We start from the raw sequence: 18209 nt of genomic DNA, 5'->3' as shown, positions 1-18209 counted from the left end.
AAGGACAAAAAAGAACGCATACTAGGAATTGTTTGCAAAAGGTGCATCGAAATCCTTTGCTGAGTGACAACGAGGGACTGAAAAGACAAGGGTGGGGGATGTAGTGAAAGAAAACAATGTGCCTGCAAGGAAAGCCTGATCATCACTGGTAACCCTGCTATGATGTCATTTCCAGCCAATCAGGAGCGGTGCGCTGGATTCTCTAGTCAGAATGATGCAGTTTCCAGTTCACATCTGACCTTACAGCAGTGAGGATGATGACGATGATGAAGCTAATCATGCATACAAGCACAAGCCATACAGGTGTTTTTTGTTTTGTTTTTTTGCTTTGCATAACTACTTTTTTTTTTATTATTATTGTTTGGACTAAATGCAACTCAAATTTTGATATTTTTTGTACTTTTTTGGATTTTTCCCCACCTTGTTACATTTGTGGTGTTCCCTGTCAAAAAATGACTGGCCTACAAAAAATTGCTGATTAATTTCTCAATATTGTATATTATTGCCAAATATTGGATGCAGTCTTTTTGTCAACTTATTTTTGTTCAATTATCACAGGTTTTGTATTCCTTTTTGGAACTGATCATAGTTTTTATCTGAAAATTGCATAAATTATGCACAAATAATGCTGTTTTCACTGTTCAAAAACAAGTTGAAAAACAAAACAAAAAGACTGAATTCAAGAATTGGTATATAATAGAGCATAATGAGAGATTTACAAGCTATTAATAAAAAAACGCCAGCCATTTTATACTGGGAACAAACAAACAAGCAAACAAATATAGAAATATGACTATGGATGCTGGGCTTAACAAACCACACGTATTAAATAAAATAAGCAAAATTGATCATTAATAATTTCAAATACTTTTCTGCTGTATTAAACCTTTTCATTTTTCAAAATCATTTTGTACGTGTTGTACTTCATACTAAATACACAGTAAAGCACATCTGCAGTTCAATATCCTGACATCAGTAACATATAAGTCTAATGGCTTGTGATACTTGTGGCAGAATGACTGATGGGCACACTTTGCTTAAGAGGAATATTACGGTGTTCCAGCTGAATTATATTAAAACATATTGTGATGAGTTCAATCTGACACACCCCACTTGAATAATACAGACCAAAACAATGAATATATTCATAATCATACTTTGTTTTGAGTCAGAAATGCACAAATGCTTGTCTTTTTCCTGCCAGTGATGTTGTATTTTGGTCTCAACACTGTCTACAGTGGCATACATCAAGGTCAACAAAATAATGTAGATTTTTCGCTGAATTACATTCTTAGGACAAGTGTTGTTTTTCTAAATGCCAAGTCGATTTATGTTGCAATAAATGTACAATTTATTTTTGAGGCATTGGAACACTACTTTCCTTCTGCAGCCTTGACATTCAATCCACATGTCCAAATGTTACGATCCATTAGGCATCATTTGTAGCTGTAAAGCATTTAGCATTTAAACGTATAAGTCAAAGCTTTACGTGATCTGATTCTGTATTCTAGGTGCGAAGCGCTCTGGATAGTGTGATGGGAGAGTAGGTCATATCTGCAGGCTCTAAACTCAGGACATGACATCACTCTAATGGTCTCCTGCTGCATGACTCATAGCTTTTAACTCTGGATGTCAGTATCTCTCAGGCCTGGACTTACGGTCAAAACCAATCTACATAGACATGCTGTTTACTTGAAATAAACAGAGAACAAAAGATGATGACATCACATACAGTCATAAAAAGATAAAACTTCAGGTAGCCTATGTTGAAAATGGAATATGGTGTACTGAACAGCACCTGCTATTTCTTAAAAATAGTATGTGAAGCAGCATGCAATAACATGATGAATGTTTTAAACAGCAACACGCTGTTATTGTTGGCACATGACCTCAATGCATGTTTAATTCAGTGAATGGCATCCATTTATCAACTTGTAAATAAATATGGTTTTTCTGAATTTTGAATCAAATTAGATCACATAATTGGTAAGTTTGGAATAGCATACTACCATACTTACTATTAAGTGTAGCACTTGATATTTCAATACAGTGAAATATTTCACTTAATATTAAGTGAATAACTTACTTCAATAACTTACTTGAACTTACTCACTTGAATAAATGCTTGTTTTTTTTTCTTTGGCAGTGATCTTGTAGTTTGGTCTCAAAACGGTCCACAATGGCATACATTAAATGACTAGTTCACCTAAATACAAAAACTTGCTGAAATTTTATTCAGGTCATCCAAGATGCAGATGAGTTTGTTTCCTGATCAGGACATCACTTGCTCACCAATGGACCTTCTGCAGTGAATGGGTGCCGTCAGACTGAGAGTCCAAACAGCTGATAAAAACATCACAATAATCCACAAGTTATCCACACCACTTCAGTCCATCAATTAGCAACTTGTGAAGTGAAAAGCTGCTGTGTTGATATTTCTGCACTAATAAAATTACATGTGAAATTTATTTATGCACCGAATGCAGATGATCTACTTTGTTTTCTAAAATGTGTAGTATACACTGCACTAATACAATGAACCGAAACTATTATCAGCTGACATTTATTTTTCTAGATTCTTATTAAATGATGCAACCAAAGACATTGACACAAAATGGATTTAAAATGCTAATTAACATTTTCATATCAGAGATGATAACTAGACCACACATGCTTGAAATAAATGTGTAAAACAATAATGTAAGATACTAGTGTTTGAAACGCATATGTTCAATTTCATATATTTAATTATAAAATAATATTATTCAGTATTCCTTGTATACCACACAATATACAGCGAGCAGTAAAAATGCACACTGTGCACTATACACTCTAAAAAAATTATTCAGTGGATCTGTTGCCACTACTTAATTTAATGCATTAGTGCAAGTTAAAAATTCAAATTTATTGATTTAATTAAACATTTTAAGTTTTAAACATTTTTTAATGAGTTGTCCTGATATCTTAATGTTGATAATTACATCAACGTAATACTGTGTGTAAATTCAACTTAAATATCTGTGTTAGTTTATTTAAAACATTATTTAAGCTGTACTAACTCAATGTAATTAGCTCCATAACTTCATTTTTTCAAGTTCACCTTTCAGGTTCCCAGCATGCTTGGCATGTGACTGAATAATGAGCATAGCACAATATAGTTTATTAGTTGAACTTAATTTCAGAAGAAGTTGCCTTAACTCCAAAAAAAAAATTATGCAAACTGTTGCGTTAATTTTTTTTGTTGCATCCAAACAATATTTTTTAGAGTGTACGCATAAGAAATATGTCATTTTGATGTTCCAATATGCAATAGTAACAGATTCTATTCTTTCCTCACTGGGAAAGCATTTGTTGGCCATCAAGTGCATGCACAGTACCGTATTTTACAGTAATACTGCCATCCAAGCAGTGCAGTGGTGTCTATGAATGAACAAATACAAAATACCTCTTTGACCTTTAACATTAGACCGGTAAAAACCAGTTATGACTGATTTTTGCATCTCACCAGGCAATGTTCTTCCTCCCAGACATGCAATTATAGTAGGCGTCTTGACACTTCCCGCTTCCTTTCAACTCATCCTTTCTCCCTTTATGTTTGGCTAACGAGAATTTGAATGTGTATGTGTGTGGTGGCAGCATGCAAGGGTGTTAAGATTGAGCGCTGGTAAACTCAACCACATAGTGACTCACGCTCTGTGAAAATCCAAAGGCATCTGCCATTGTTAGGTTTGCCACACAACCTACACGCCTCAGAATGGGATGAGTCACCCACACAGCGAAACCGTGTTCGCATTCATTCTATTCTAGAAACTTACAGACTAAAGTTAGAGTCTGCAGGACTTGGATGCACTGAGTGTAGCTTTTGACAATGAGAACATGACCTTTCAACGTCTTTAAAAGTACAGACGACTACTATTAATGCAATTCCTCTGAGAAAATGCAAATCAATGATGCACAGTTTTCAAGCATCCTATAGTGACAATCAATCACCATAATCTACAAAAAGCCTTATCTGTGTGCAGGGTTTGTGCAGGCTTTATGAAAGTACATTTAAGACCAAGTAAAAAGAATTAAATTAATAAATTGAAGGGCACATAATACAACAATGTCCTCTAAATGTAAATGTCCAGGCAGCGATACATTATATTAGCAAAACTCCAAAGTTTGAAAATACAACTTCCAACAGATTAAGCACTTAAGCACTTTTTTAATTAATCTTACTAAAATAAACAGCTTAAGGTTTGAATACTTCTGCTCCTAACCACTAGAATATGGAAATTACGTTTACCTTTTGATCACACAAGGTGATGTCCATCCTCAGTAATTTTGTCTTGTTTGCAAATGTAAACGTCTAAAAAATTCTTAAAGATCAATTTACTTGAGAAGTTTGTGATTAAAACAAAAAATTTTTACCAAATGGCTCAGAAAACCTAATTTTGTTCAGTTTTAGACTTCATATCCTTATTTTGCATCTCCAGTAAATGTACCAAAATACTGAGCAAGATATTCATTTTTGCAGTGCATGCAACATTTAGTGACATGCCTTTATGAATTTACAATTTCTGCAATATAATACAATTGGCCCAAAAAGGTATATAGATCTATCCATCTATCTGCTTTTAAGCCAATCTTAAAGCAGCACTTAGCTAATTCAATAGTTGAATGCAATTTCAGCATGCAAATTATTAAATGAAGGTCATTCTAGCACCTATACTGTGAACAAAAGAACAGGATATGAATGTTTGTGTTGTTTCCTCTAAAAGTTGACTTTCTATTACCTCTCAAATACTCACATTCAAAGAAACTGAAAGCTGAAGGTCTCTCCGAGTGGTATTTCACACATGTGAAGGTCTACAAGAATTTTAATTCATGAAACAGAGGGGCTGAAGGCATGAAGATGTATCCCACAATCTCACTACACCCACTGGATCCCTCTGCCATACGGCTGCAAAACCACTACTGCCCACCCGTCATCTCAGCACACGCTCGGCTCCATTCAATATGAACACGCTGAACACTTCTTACTCAAAGAGCATTATGAAAAGACAAAGCAGAAAGTTCACAGCAAAGCAGATCTTGTATATATATAAAAATATTTTATTTCCCATCATAGAAACATGAACTTTAAAGGTACAGGAAGTCAGAAGAGAAACTGCAGATTTTGGTTTCTGTTCCAGGTTGTTAGGAAATACTAAGCATTTTTATTAACAGCCAAATAAGATTGTAGAGTATACATAAATATATTATGCAAAAGATAAACAAGTTATGTTCTGACATTTTTCAGAGGGTATTTGTTTGAATACATGCTCAGTGGAGACCCAAGGCATTCAACTCCATGCTGATGTTCGGTTTTGAACTAATGCAGTCCTTAACCTGTTTTTATATTCTAATACAAATGTCTTTATTTGCAGTTCTGAAATCTCAGCGCAGACTAGCTGGTGTGGCAGCAGGATGTGCAAGTAGCCACAACTGAGCTATAACAACTTATTTGAGAGTCTTTCAATGTGGAAAGGTCAACGTTGGGGAACAGTATACATGCATAATGACTATTTCCTGCCCTCACTTTGACTTCCTGTTGCGCACCTGCACTGTTTCCTTTCTCTCCTTCAGAAAGCTGCTAAAAGCACCGGCCTCTTTACTTTCTTCTGTGACTGTTGGGGAAAAAGTGGCATCATAAACATGTGTGTTACATGGTGTGACAGTGATTATGGTTCTTTAAGAGCCATCTGAAGTATCCTCACCTGTGTGATCGATATCATCGGTATCACTGTCTATGTCTTCCTCAGCTTCATCAGGGTTCCCGCGAGTAAAGATGAGGTCACTGGGTCCACCAAGATCTGGGGCTTCTGAAGAATAAAATAAGCAGATGTGCCAGCGTATAAAAGGATACATGCATCATTTTTGGAGACAATGCTAATGACGAATCACTCTCAAAGACCAGATGAATGCAGAAATAGGATATGCATCTGTTCTAAAAAGCATTTAATGTAAAATATACATTACTGTTCAAAATTTGGGGGAAGTAAGATTTGTTTTAAAGATATTTGTGACCCTTGACCACAAAACCAGCCTTAAGGGTCAATTTTTCGAAATTGAGATTTATACATTATCTGAAAGCTGAATAAATAAGCTTTCCATTGATGTATGGTTTGTTAAGATAGGACAATATTTGGCCGAGATACAACTATTTGAAAATCTGGAATCTGAGGATGCAAAAAAAATCTAAATATTGAGAAAATCGCCTTTAAAGTTGTCCAAATGAAGTTCTTAGCAATGCATATTACTAATCAAAAATTAAGTTTTGATATATTAACGGTAGGAAATTTACTAAATATCTTTATGGAACATGATCTTTACTTAATATCCTAATGATTTTTGGCATAAAAGAAAAATCAATAATTTTGACCCATACAATGTTTTTTTGGCTACTGCTAAAAATATACCCCAGCGACTTAAGACTGGTTTTGTGCTCTAGGGTCACATTTATTTTATTCCGCAAGGATGCTAATTGATCACAGTGACAGTAAATACATATAGTATTATTTTAAATAAATTGCATTCTTTTGAACTTTCTATTCATCAAAGAATCCTGAATAAAATGTATTACAAAAATATTAAGCAGCATCAATGTTTTAAACATTGATAATAACATGCAATGTTTCTTGAGCAGCAAATCAGCATATTAGAAGGATCATGCGACACTGAAGACTGGAGCAATGAAGCTGAAAATTCAGCTTTGCATCACAGGAACAAATTACATTTTAAAATATATTCAAATAGAAAATATGTTTTAAATCGCGGTGATATTTTACAATATGACTATATTGTGAATATGAATATACTGTATTTTTGACCAAATGAATGCAGCCTTGATGAGCATAAGAGACGTCTTATGCTCTTATGCATCTTGCCAACCCTAAACTTTTGAACAGTAGTGTTACCAAACATGTTAGCCCACTCTCTTTCCGATCTAAATATCAGATCTTACGTTATATGTGAAGAGTTCAAAGTTGATTAATGACTTTCAAATGCCTTTTTTTGAATGAACAGAGACGTGACCGTTCTGACTGAATGTACCGGTAGGAACTGCAGTTTCCATGGAAACGGCTCCCATGTCCTTCCGAAGGCGTTCCAACTGCTCCTGTTGTTTCTGAGTCTGTGCTTCAGCCTGAGTATGAGATGAAAGCATTAATAACAGTCAGACTTGACATTTTCTCATGGAAAGAAAAAGGGACATTTTTATTTGCTTTAAAAAATGTTTATATATATATATAAAAAATATATATAGTTTAATAAGTGCTGGAATGATATTTGTGGAATGGCCAGTTGATTTATGACTAGTACATCAGCCTACATCAGTGATTACTCACCAACTCTCTGTGCAGACGTTCATATTCAGGGCGATACTCACTGCAAGACAGTAAAACACAACAACTGTTTGCAAAAAAAGCATTCATTTATCTTTAAACATAAATATATATTGTCCTTAACAACACATACATCATTATAATTCACATTACAATGAATCTGCTCCTATTTCTATTATATTATACCAAGCTGGAAGTGCTATTGTCTTTTGACCAAATCCAGCTAGTCAAAAAAAAAAAGATTTAGTTATAACCCTGTTAAGTTGTAAAACTAATTCAATATCCTAAAACAGTCCATTATAATTACATTTTACACTAATGAAAAAGACCAAGAAGAATTTCGTTTTTATTCTTTCTGAAGTGCAGCTTCTTGGTTCATGCTAGGTGCTTTCAGTGTAGACAGCAGTGCTATTTTAGTATCATTTATATACTATTATAGTGTTTACAAACGATTTAGTCTATAGTCTAAGTTTGAATTTCTTTATTACAGTGTTGGGATACATACGTTTCATACTCTTTAGCAGCATCAGCAACCTGTACGAACAGTTCATCAAGCCCAGAACCCGTGACTGCAGACACACCGACAACCTACAGGACACAAAAAGAGTCTGTAACGCTCCTGCAACGGCACAAAAGACTGATTGCAACTGTGACCTTAAAGACAAAGTGACAAACAATATATTTCAGACACTGAGAGAGTTATATATCTTTTCTTTTTTTTTTTTTGGTGGTGCTAGCTTACAACTCTAAATTATTAAATGTTTTTCTAAGCAATTCGATTTACAAATCTAGAGTCGAGAATATCATGAATACTTAAGTCTAGGCTCTTCGGCAACTAATAACGATCACCCAGATCACGTGGATGCAGTTTAACTGGACCAGAGCTTTGGACTCACCCTCAGGTTGGTGTAGAACTCATCCAGGACGAGACTCATAGAGCGGGTCAGGTTACTAACGTAGGACGTCTCCTGATTCAAAGCATCCTGGAACACCTCAAAGTCCTGCATCCACTCCACCGCAAAACTGTGATCAATGATGTCAGTCTGATAAAGACGCAGAAAAATACATGTTTTTCAGAATGATGAAACAAATAACTTACACTGATTCGTTCTATTTAAAACTAAAAAAACATAGGAGATGAGATTGTGTTATCTACCAACAGCCTTGTCAATGGATAATACCTGCGGTTAAATCTTTGAACAGAAACGGTGTTCATATAAATTCAATAATAATATAAATATAATAATACATATATTTAATGTGAATAATAAATACTAGTAAACATGCAAATATTGATCATTTGCCAATTAAATATATTATAATTATATTTATATTATTTTAAATTATTTATGTTTTAAAATTAATATGAATTAAATAACTGTTAGTCTAATTTGCTTGTATGTGTCATCCAATGTATATATCGGTCATACTGCTTTCTAGATATCAGTTATCAGCATAGGCCATTGAGAAACCCCTATCAGTTAAAAAATTAGCATAACCGTTTTATTATTATTACAATTATTATTTTACCTTGTTCATGGCAACTATGAAAGGTAGCTTGGTCTTGTAGAGAATGCTAGAGAAAAAAAACGAGATATTTTGGTAAGATCTACAGAAATCATGACAACTTTCATGCTGCTGTTATTAACACTGAATTATACAGTGTGAATGTAACACTAAGAAGAGCACACTGTGCTCGGAAGTTTATATTTCCAAAATATTGCATAAACAAGAAAAAAGAAAAAGGGAGACACTGACCTGCAGGCGTAGAGCATGTTGGACATAAAGGTGACCGGATTTACACTTCTAGACGTGTCCATCACATAAATAACCACACAGGGAAAAGAAGAGGCCTAGAAAGGAAACTTTATACTGTTTTATACTCCAACTTAAGCAATGCAAATATATCTAAGTAACAATAACCCCAACTAAGAGTGAGAGTCACATACCAGTGCTTCAGTTATGATGGTTCCAGATGCAGACCATGTGAACACTTCGATTTGTCCAGGAGTGTCAATCAAAACATATCTGCAAAAAAAGAATATTCCATGCATGAGACTGTAGCAATAAGAAATATATAAGGATATCACCAAATCTACTAAACACAAACTTACTGGTGGTTACTTTGCTTTTTCTCAATAAACTTCATGACCTAACAGAGGAGACAAGTTAAAACAGAAGTATGTGGACATAAAAGTGTACAAAAGTGCCATCTACTGGATCCTTCAAATGCAATTCTACCTGATCAAATCGTGTTGCAAACAGATTGAGAGATGTGACGATTCCTCCATTTGGCCCTAAACCATATCTGTACTAGAGTCAAAGACAATCCACTCAGATGACATGAAATTTAACCAGGGTTCATACACTTTTTGTCCAATCAATTTCCATAACTTTTCCAGTCATTTGTGATTCACTGGATAAGGATTTTTCATAGAGAATGCACTCACTAAAAGTAATGTATATCAAAAAATGATATAAGAGCTGTGCATAATTACATTATTAAAACATATTTACAAAGCACCTATAGACATTTCCATGTATTTTAAAGATTTTAATATATGTAATTTGTCCAGGCCTGGAAATCGTAATCTTACAATTCCCTGATATTTCAAGTTTTCCATGACAGTGGGCTGTGAAGAAGCTTAAATCTGTTGTAAAGTGAAGGTTTAAATGTTTAGTAAAACTATCCAAATTTCAGTGAAAATATGCATGACGATTATGATTCACAGCACAAGGCACCTCATTTCAAACCGAAAGGATACTGTTTCATGACTTCCTTGTAATTGACAGTGTCTCTGATGTCTGTAAGGAAAACCACAATCAGACGTAATCTTTGACATTAATGTAATCAACCAATCATGAACATTTATCCACAATAAAAACCAAAAGCGTCTTATTTTTCAGCGTTTTAATCAATAAATTAACCCGGAGCGAAACTCCACTGCTTTTACATGGTGCTGGTTCCAGTGCCCAATCTGTTATATCAAAGCACTGCTATCAAATCATTCTGGACTTTAAATATGTTCTCAAAACGTCAAGACTCATAAACATTATTTTCTAAATCTGCCCATAATTATTTGGCAACTCATTTGGCTTTTAAAATCACTTTTATCTTATATTTTGAATTTTTACATTTTTATTTTATGCTAACAAACACAAAAACATGAGTAAAGTGGCATAAGCAACTTGTAAAATCACTAAAATTATGAATTTAATTCGTTTGGATTTTTACATTTGTTTTTAAAACTCGTAAACGTACCTGCTCAGGTACAAGAACCAGCACCGAAAAGGAGTAACAGTAACATACCAATGTTGGCTGGAAAAGGGACCTCATGAACCGCAGGATCTAGATTGATAACATATGGAGGAGTTTTCTTGGAGTGCAGGTAAACTGTGAGCCTCTGAGAAAACAAGAAATAATATATATTATATAAATTATATTATGTTAACAATTATAGCCCATCATAAATTAATTCAAGTTAATGTGTTTGGGATTTCTTTATGATCAGTCATAATTTGATTTTCTTATCAGAATTACTTAGAATCTTATTATAATAAAGTGAATGTTATTGAATTTGAAAATTGTGATATCATTTTACTGCTGTGTTACAGTCAATCAGTCTTACCTGCACAAAAGTTGTTTTTCCTGACCCTGCCATGCCTAAAACTATGAGACACACCGGTTTCGGTTCTGTGTTCTGTTCGTTAGATGAACTCTGGCTCGGTGTTGGGTTATTATCTTCATCTTCTTTACATTTATCACTTTCATTTGAAGCTCCATCGCTTATATCTGCTGCTGCAGTCGCCATGCTGCTCCTACTGGACACTTACCGTAAAGTAATGTGTACTGGCGTAAAATGACGAAAACCATCCTGTCGTTATTACACACGACCACTAGATGGAAGCAGATTCAATAGGATTTGTTTGATTTTATAAAACGTGACTGACTGTGAATAGAATTAGAGACATTAAAATAGTTTTTTACATTTTATTATCTGGATAAATTTGTCATTCCAAAATAAATAAAAGTGAAAGTATTCGTATTTGAAGTACATAATAGTAATGATGATGATGATAATAATAATAATAATAATAATAATAATCAAATAATCAATGACTGTTATCCAGACCATTAATTTTTTTTTTCATAGCAATTAACCCCCTCCCAAGTATCAGCAGTCTACTGTTATGTGGATAAATATAATTGGAAGTAAATTAGGAGTATTTGTTCCCCCCCCCCACATTACAGTAATAGGAGTGTGCTTAATTCATGTCTTAATTCAGGTCTTAAGTCATGAAAATATCTAAATTTAAAGTTTTGTTTATTATCTTGATTTGGGGGTGGAATATGACTCAACTGAGATTCACCTACCAAGTATTATTTCCATATGTAAACGTGACATATGCGTTTTCCCTGTTACTGGTTTTCCCCTTAGCTGAGAGACCAGAGTCAAATCAAAAGCATTTGCTGGCACCGTTTGTATATGCTAAGAATAGCGTTTATATATCTTGTCTGTATCAGCACAAACATGAACCCTTGGTGTTTTTTCCATACGGCTCTGCTCTTCCTCATGTCAGTGCTGCATTAACACAGACTGAGTCTTCTGAGGGCAAACAGCTAGTGTGCACAGGCCCTTCAGATGGTTTACACTAGACATTCCTCTAGAAGAACAGAACTATAGAGAGCCAGGTTAACGTGGTCTGTGTGTATCATTTAACACGTTTATTCAACTGTGTCTGTGTACGACACTTTCTTTCCATGAAGGTGTCAGAGCTGGTGGCTCTAGATGAGACATTGTATAAGCTCGCCTCATATTCTTGGAGCAGGAGTAGATGGACTACATGAGATCAAACATGCTTGCAGACATTTTATATGCTACACTTTTAGAACAACTCATTGCCAAACAATCGGAAGCACTGTCAGTGAAACTGTTCGGAAAAAGTGTAGCACTGTTCACACTTTCTTCAACAAGGATTGACCGACAAACTTCCTTCACATTTCAGCTGCTTCCTTAGTCTTTTCATGGTGATTCTGATGACAGATTTATTATTGTTTACCGATCTCTTCAAGAGTGATGGAAAGAGTTGTTCATACACTCTCAGAAAAAAAGGTACAAAAGCGGTACCTTTTCAAAAGGTACTAATATGTACCATTTAGGTACTATATGCACTTTAGGTATAAGTATGTACAATTAAGGAACTAAAATGTATCCTTTAGGGGTAAAGAAGGTACAAAGATATATCTTTTGAAAGGGTTTGTCCCAGTTACAGCTTTTGTAAAAAAAAAAAAATCCAGAGAGTGTAACCATTGTTACTGGATGCATTCTGTCTCATATTGAGAACTCTGTCTGTTTTGGCCAGTATTCAGTATTCAGTTGAAATGTCAAGAACATGACCTGCCATTATCACTTTCTTCCATAAATAACCATGTTTTTGCACAATATCTATAGATATCATTTTTCAAAATAAAATGCATTGTTCATAGAGGACATTTCAGATAAAGGACATTGTTCATACAAGATACAGTTACCTTGAACTTTTGTCTTGTTTTCCAGTTAAAATATCTAAATATCCACAACAAATTCATTTAGGCTAAATTGGCAAACCATTTCTTTCTTTCTTTCTTTCTTTCTTTCTTTCTTCCTTTCTTTCTTTCGTATAAAAAAGTGAACAATATTTCACTTTTTTATCTTTATTGTTTCATAGTTAGTATTTATTAATATTTTATATAATATTTAGTTTGACTTCCTGAGGTTGATAATCAACATTTTCTGAAGGTAAAGCATCTCTCACTGACCATTTACTGAAAAACAATCTTTAATAATTTTAAATATACACTGTAAAAGGATTTTTTAAAGTTTGACAGGAAAATACTATAAATATTCTGAAAAAATATTCTGCTTCAAATGTTCATGTTTAATTTAATGTGTTACTTGGATTTTTTTTTTTTTGTGAAATTTACTTTATTTAATTTTTTTACTGAGAAAAAAAAATCTATGCCATTTTTTCAGTGTATAAATAGTTTTTAAATAGTTTTAGGACAATTTTGTGTTAAATCTTGAATGACGTTTATTTTTATTAGCCCACTGGCAATTAGTTTTTTTTTCTTGTTTTAAGCATAAACATAACAAAATTTTGTTTTGTTGATAGCAAATTTGTTTTGTTTTCTCATGGAGCGCATCTTTAATTTGTTTAACACACTGAGATAAATTTCCTTTCCCTTGCACACAAACCTGATCCACGTTGCATCCAATATTGGCAGTTTATCCTCTCTAAACACACTGAAGGTCATAAATACATTAAATGAATGATTTCTTCTGGACTTAATGCATCTGTAGCTTTGTTTAAAAGATCATTTGCACTCTAAATGTGCTTTGCAGATGCGCACGATTACAGCGAGACAGATACTGATGGCTCCTTTCAGAGACCCCCTCTGGTCTCCAGCCTCTTCCGTAATGCTCCGAGTAATGGAAAATGAAATGTGCATGTGGTTTAAATTCATTATGAGCAATCCAGAGTGGAGAAGAAGATACTTCTCGAGTAAATCTGAGACTGAATGTTGTATTCCTTTGTTGCTTATCATTTATTTCATTTGAGGCTGCTGCATGATCTAATGTGCCTTATAAAGCATGGAAGATACTGACAGTTGTTTTATTTATGCGCAATACAAATATGAGAAATATTAATAGTGATAACTGTCATTGCAAATATTATAGCACCAACACAATGTGGTTTAGAAACCCATAAACCTAAGTGTGAGCAGTAGTGATGCTTGCCTTGGTGATAAATCTTGTGTTGGATGCCAGTATTGGTTTGTGGCCATTGGTTGACTTTATGGTTACAGGTCGTGAACTTAAACCCCATTTAGGTGAAGTCAGTTTCCGTTTGATCTCAGACTTATGGCCTCTACGGGACTCTACTCAGTGCTCAAAGGTCTTGTCGGTTTAATCAGATTTTGGAGACAGTGAAAGCAAACATGTTGTCTAGTGAAGAATCTAAGGGAAAATGAAAGGCTTCTGCTGATGACCTTTAATCCGCGATCAAAGAAAGACCTCGAAAAGACCTTCAAAGACAACAGACGTATATCAACATGAGTCCGCTAAATGTAAAAAATGTCATAGACTCAAGCATATTGTAATATGATTTTCCTTTTTTTTTTTTTCGTAGTTGTAAATAAAACAAAGATTGCTGGAGTACCTTTTTACAAGAAAATACAATTTCAGTCTTTCTACTTCAAAATGTAAAGTTTATTTGTAATTATTTGTGAAATTTACTAGCAATTTTTGCAGAGAAAATTGTTTCAAAGTAAACCCTACACCGATTTTTTTCAGTGCAGTGAAAATATCTAATATAGGCCATGTCCTTAAATTTGCATTTGCTTTTGTGCAAGACTTGCTTTCAGAGAATATTTTACACTTTCCACAAACACAGTACAGCAGTGCTATTTTATTATCATTGAGGTACTATATTATACTATTGTATTATAAAATACGAATTTTATGAATAATTTGAATCGGTTTTTATTTTTATATCCTCAGTTTTCATTGTATTTTTTTTGTCATTTTTAATATAGTTTTTTATTAAATTTTATTTTTGGTACAGTTAAAACTAAATTAAAACAAGAAATGTATATATATAAATATAAATGTATATATTTACATTTTTTATATTTACATTTAGTCATTTAGCAGACGCTTTTATCCAAAGCGACTTACAAATGAGGACAATAAAAGCAGTCAAAACTAACAAAAGAGCAACAATATATAAGTGCAAATGACAAGTCTCGGTTAGCCTATATTTTTTATTTTTATTTTTATTTTTTATTAATTTATTTTTTATAACCCTGCAGTACTTTTTTTAAGTATTAGATGCACAATTCTCATGTTTTTGTAGTAAACAAATTACATTACATATGTTGTAACAAAAAAAATCTTATTTCATTATATTGAAGGAATGTCCATATCAAGAAACCAGAATATCTTAATATACTTGAGGGTGGATTCTTTTGGCTCGAGTCAGTACAAATAAACCTAAAACCACCTGGAAAACACCTTACTTAAAAATCTAGTTGTAAAACTATTGGTTTGCCACATGAGTGCATTCAGAAACATCGATATATTCAAATCCGTGTTGTGATTTGTGAATTGTTTCCCCACTGGGTATCATTCGATAATGATGTCAGAGGAGCGATCCCAAAAGAAGGTACAAAAAACACCCATCATTATAACCTCAAATATGCCGTATTGAAACAAGTTCATACTTATGTCTGAGGCAGGCGTTTCCAAACTTTCCCAGCTATGATGGAAGCACTGAAGTCATAGTCGGCAAACAGCCAAATGCAACTGTAATAGAACTGCAACGAAAAGAAATATGCCATCATTGCATAGGGAGGCCCTTGCACTGTATATAATGCATTTGTCTTCATAGCAACCCTTGTTTGGTGTATAGTGTGCACTCATTTTGTTTGACCCTGAGCGTTTTGAGAAATCACAGCATAAAATATGTCTAATTGCTTCCTTAAGAGGTGCTATTTGATACTGGACTCCCCCTATAGTTGCATATCCTTACATGCAGACGCTTTTATCCAAAGCGACTTACAAATGAGGACAATAAAAGCAGTCAAAACTAACAAAAGAGCAACAATATATAAGTGCAAATGACAAGTCTCGGTTAGCCTAACGCATTACACGTAGCAAGGTACATACATACACACACACACACACACACAGACACACACACACACAGAGAGCAGCTATGATGGAAGCACTGAAGTCATAGTCGGCAAACAGCCAAATGCAACTGTAATAGAACTGCAACGAAAAGAAATATGCCATCATTGCATAGGGAGGCCCTTGCACTGTATATAATGCATTTGTCTTCATAGCAACCCTTGTTTGGTGTATAGTGTGCACTCATTTTGTTTGACCCTGAGCGTTTTGAGAAATCACAGCATAAAATATGTCTAATTGCTTCCTTAAGAGGTGCTATTTGATACTGGACTCCCCCTATAGTTGCATATCCTTACATGTAAACACGTAATTTCCTCTTGATGGCGGGAGGCACTCGTCCATGGAGCAGTAGGTGTCAGATTCATGAGAAACCTGCTCCATTTGTTTTTCTAAACTGTTGTTTTCACATTTCAGAGCAGCTGTTACATTTTTTCGTTACGCTAATGGATCTGAGAGCATTACAAGTCTCTGTCTTAATTCAGCGGATGATATTACCACAAGGTGCTCCAAGGAAAACATGAACAATTTAGGTTATAAATATTACACTATCAATTTGGCAAAGCTCAAGAATTATTTGAATAACTGTATAGCTTCTTTTTTTGAAATATTATGCACCTATCTTTTTTCTTTTTCTTTTGAAAGGGCACTGAGTTGATAATGTAATTAATATTTCAAGCATAATAAATCATAAATTATCTGAAAAAAGTATCTGGAAAAAAAATGAAATTATCTGACATTATATATTATAGTTATAATAGACATTTATATATTTTTATATATTTCTGCTAAACGTCTTACACTTCAAATCTAGAAAAAAGTGCTATACTCGCTCTACAAAATGTAACGTTATTTCTTTAAATACTAACTAAATAAATATTTAAAAACAAATACATATATACACTGTAGATAAATAAATCAAGATAAATCCCAATTATAAATTCCAGAGTATTTGCTATTGGTATACACAAAAGACCACAAATAAAACTGAAAAAAAAACAAAAAAACATTGATGACAAATCACATAAATCAGGATAAATCCCAATTTTAAATTCAACAGTTTTTATCATTGTTATACATAAAACTGCATAATCTATTTCTTAATTAAGTCCGTTTGAAAACAATTTATCTAGCAAGAAAATCCCAAAATCCTAGTTCATCATCAAAGAAACTCTTATTAACTGTTGCTTTTTTTTTCTTTTTTCGGACAAATAGACAGCTATAGGACATTTAGGAGGGAATGAAAATGACCAATTGTGAAATATCACAACTACACTTGTTAACAGTATGTGTGAATACTGTGCATTTTCCCTTCACTGAAGCTCTAAAATCTCATTCACTTCCACATTTACATATAAAAATCATCACTGACAGCAAAAGGCATTGGTTCTCAAATGTGTCATAGCTAACCATTTGTATATGTGGAATAGAGAATGATATTTAAGAGCCAAAAGTGAGGATAATAGGTGTACAATTACTTAAATTTTGGCTTTATGTTTCTCACACAAAGACTGGGAAATAGTGCACAATTAGTGCATTTATGGTGCTCTTACACTCTAAAAAATGCTGGGTTAAATACAACCCAGTGCTGGGTAAAATAGGGACAAACCCAGCAAATGGGCTGTTTTGACCCAGCGGTTTGATTAAATATTTAACCCAACCTTCTGGGTAGTAACCGAACCGCTGGTTCAAAACAACCCAATTGCTGGGTTTGTCCCTATTTTGTCCAGCACTGGGTTGTATTTAACCCAGCATTTTTTAGAGTGTATGGTGTCCTGTCTGGATCTTGACAGTGGTGGTCTTGGTCACCATGAAATGTCACAGGCTTGTATGTGTGTTTACAATATCTCATTGTACAATGAAAGATACAAACCGCAGTCAGGCTGCATGTGCCAGATCTCTTTCTGGCCGACTCAGTGCTTTTGTTTTGCAGTAAGCACACTCTAAAAAATGCTGGGTTAAATACAACCCAGTGCTGGGTAAAATAGGGACAAACCCAGCAATTGGGTTGTTTTTGACCCAGCGGTTGGGTTATACCCAGAAGGTTGGGTTAAAAATTTAACCCAACCGCTGGGTCAAAACAACCCAATTGCTGGGTTTGTCCCTATTTTAC

The 18209-nt window shown here is 34.0% G+C and overlaps 1 protein-coding gene across 1 annotated transcript; it reads right to left on the bottom strand.

The window, feature by feature from the left end:
- Positions 1-5105: 5105 nt before the first annotated feature.
- Positions 5106-11181, bottom strand: LOC107729295 (GPN-loop GTPase 1-like). Its single transcript, XM_016539761.1, has 14 exons — positions 10997-11181; positions 10678-10771; positions 10133-10172; positions 9609-9675; positions 9482-9519; positions 9317-9395; positions 9126-9220; positions 8898-8943; positions 8264-8410; positions 7873-7955; positions 7371-7410; positions 7078-7168; positions 5742-5846; positions 5106-5651 (listed from the first exon to the last, which is right to left on the bottom strand). Exons 1-14 carry the CDS (start codon positions 11177-11179, stop codon positions 5560-5562), a joined length of 1200 nt encoding a protein of 399 aa, XP_016395247.1. The 5' UTR covers positions 11180-11181; the 3' UTR covers positions 5106-5559.
- Between the last annotated feature and the right edge of the window lie 7028 nt (positions 11182-18209).

The sequence above is a fragment of the Sinocyclocheilus rhinocerous genome, unplaced genomic scaffold (assembly GCF_001515625.1).
Source record: "Sinocyclocheilus rhinocerous isolate Xijiao unplaced genomic scaffold, SAMN03320098_v1.1 scaffold1268, whole genome shotgun sequence".
Classification (NCBI taxonomy): Eukaryota; Metazoa; Chordata; class Actinopteri; order Cypriniformes; family Cyprinidae; genus Sinocyclocheilus; species Sinocyclocheilus rhinocerous.
The sequence above is the reverse complement of the archived record's forward strand: the minus strand, read 5'-3'. Positions and strand labels throughout refer to the sequence as shown.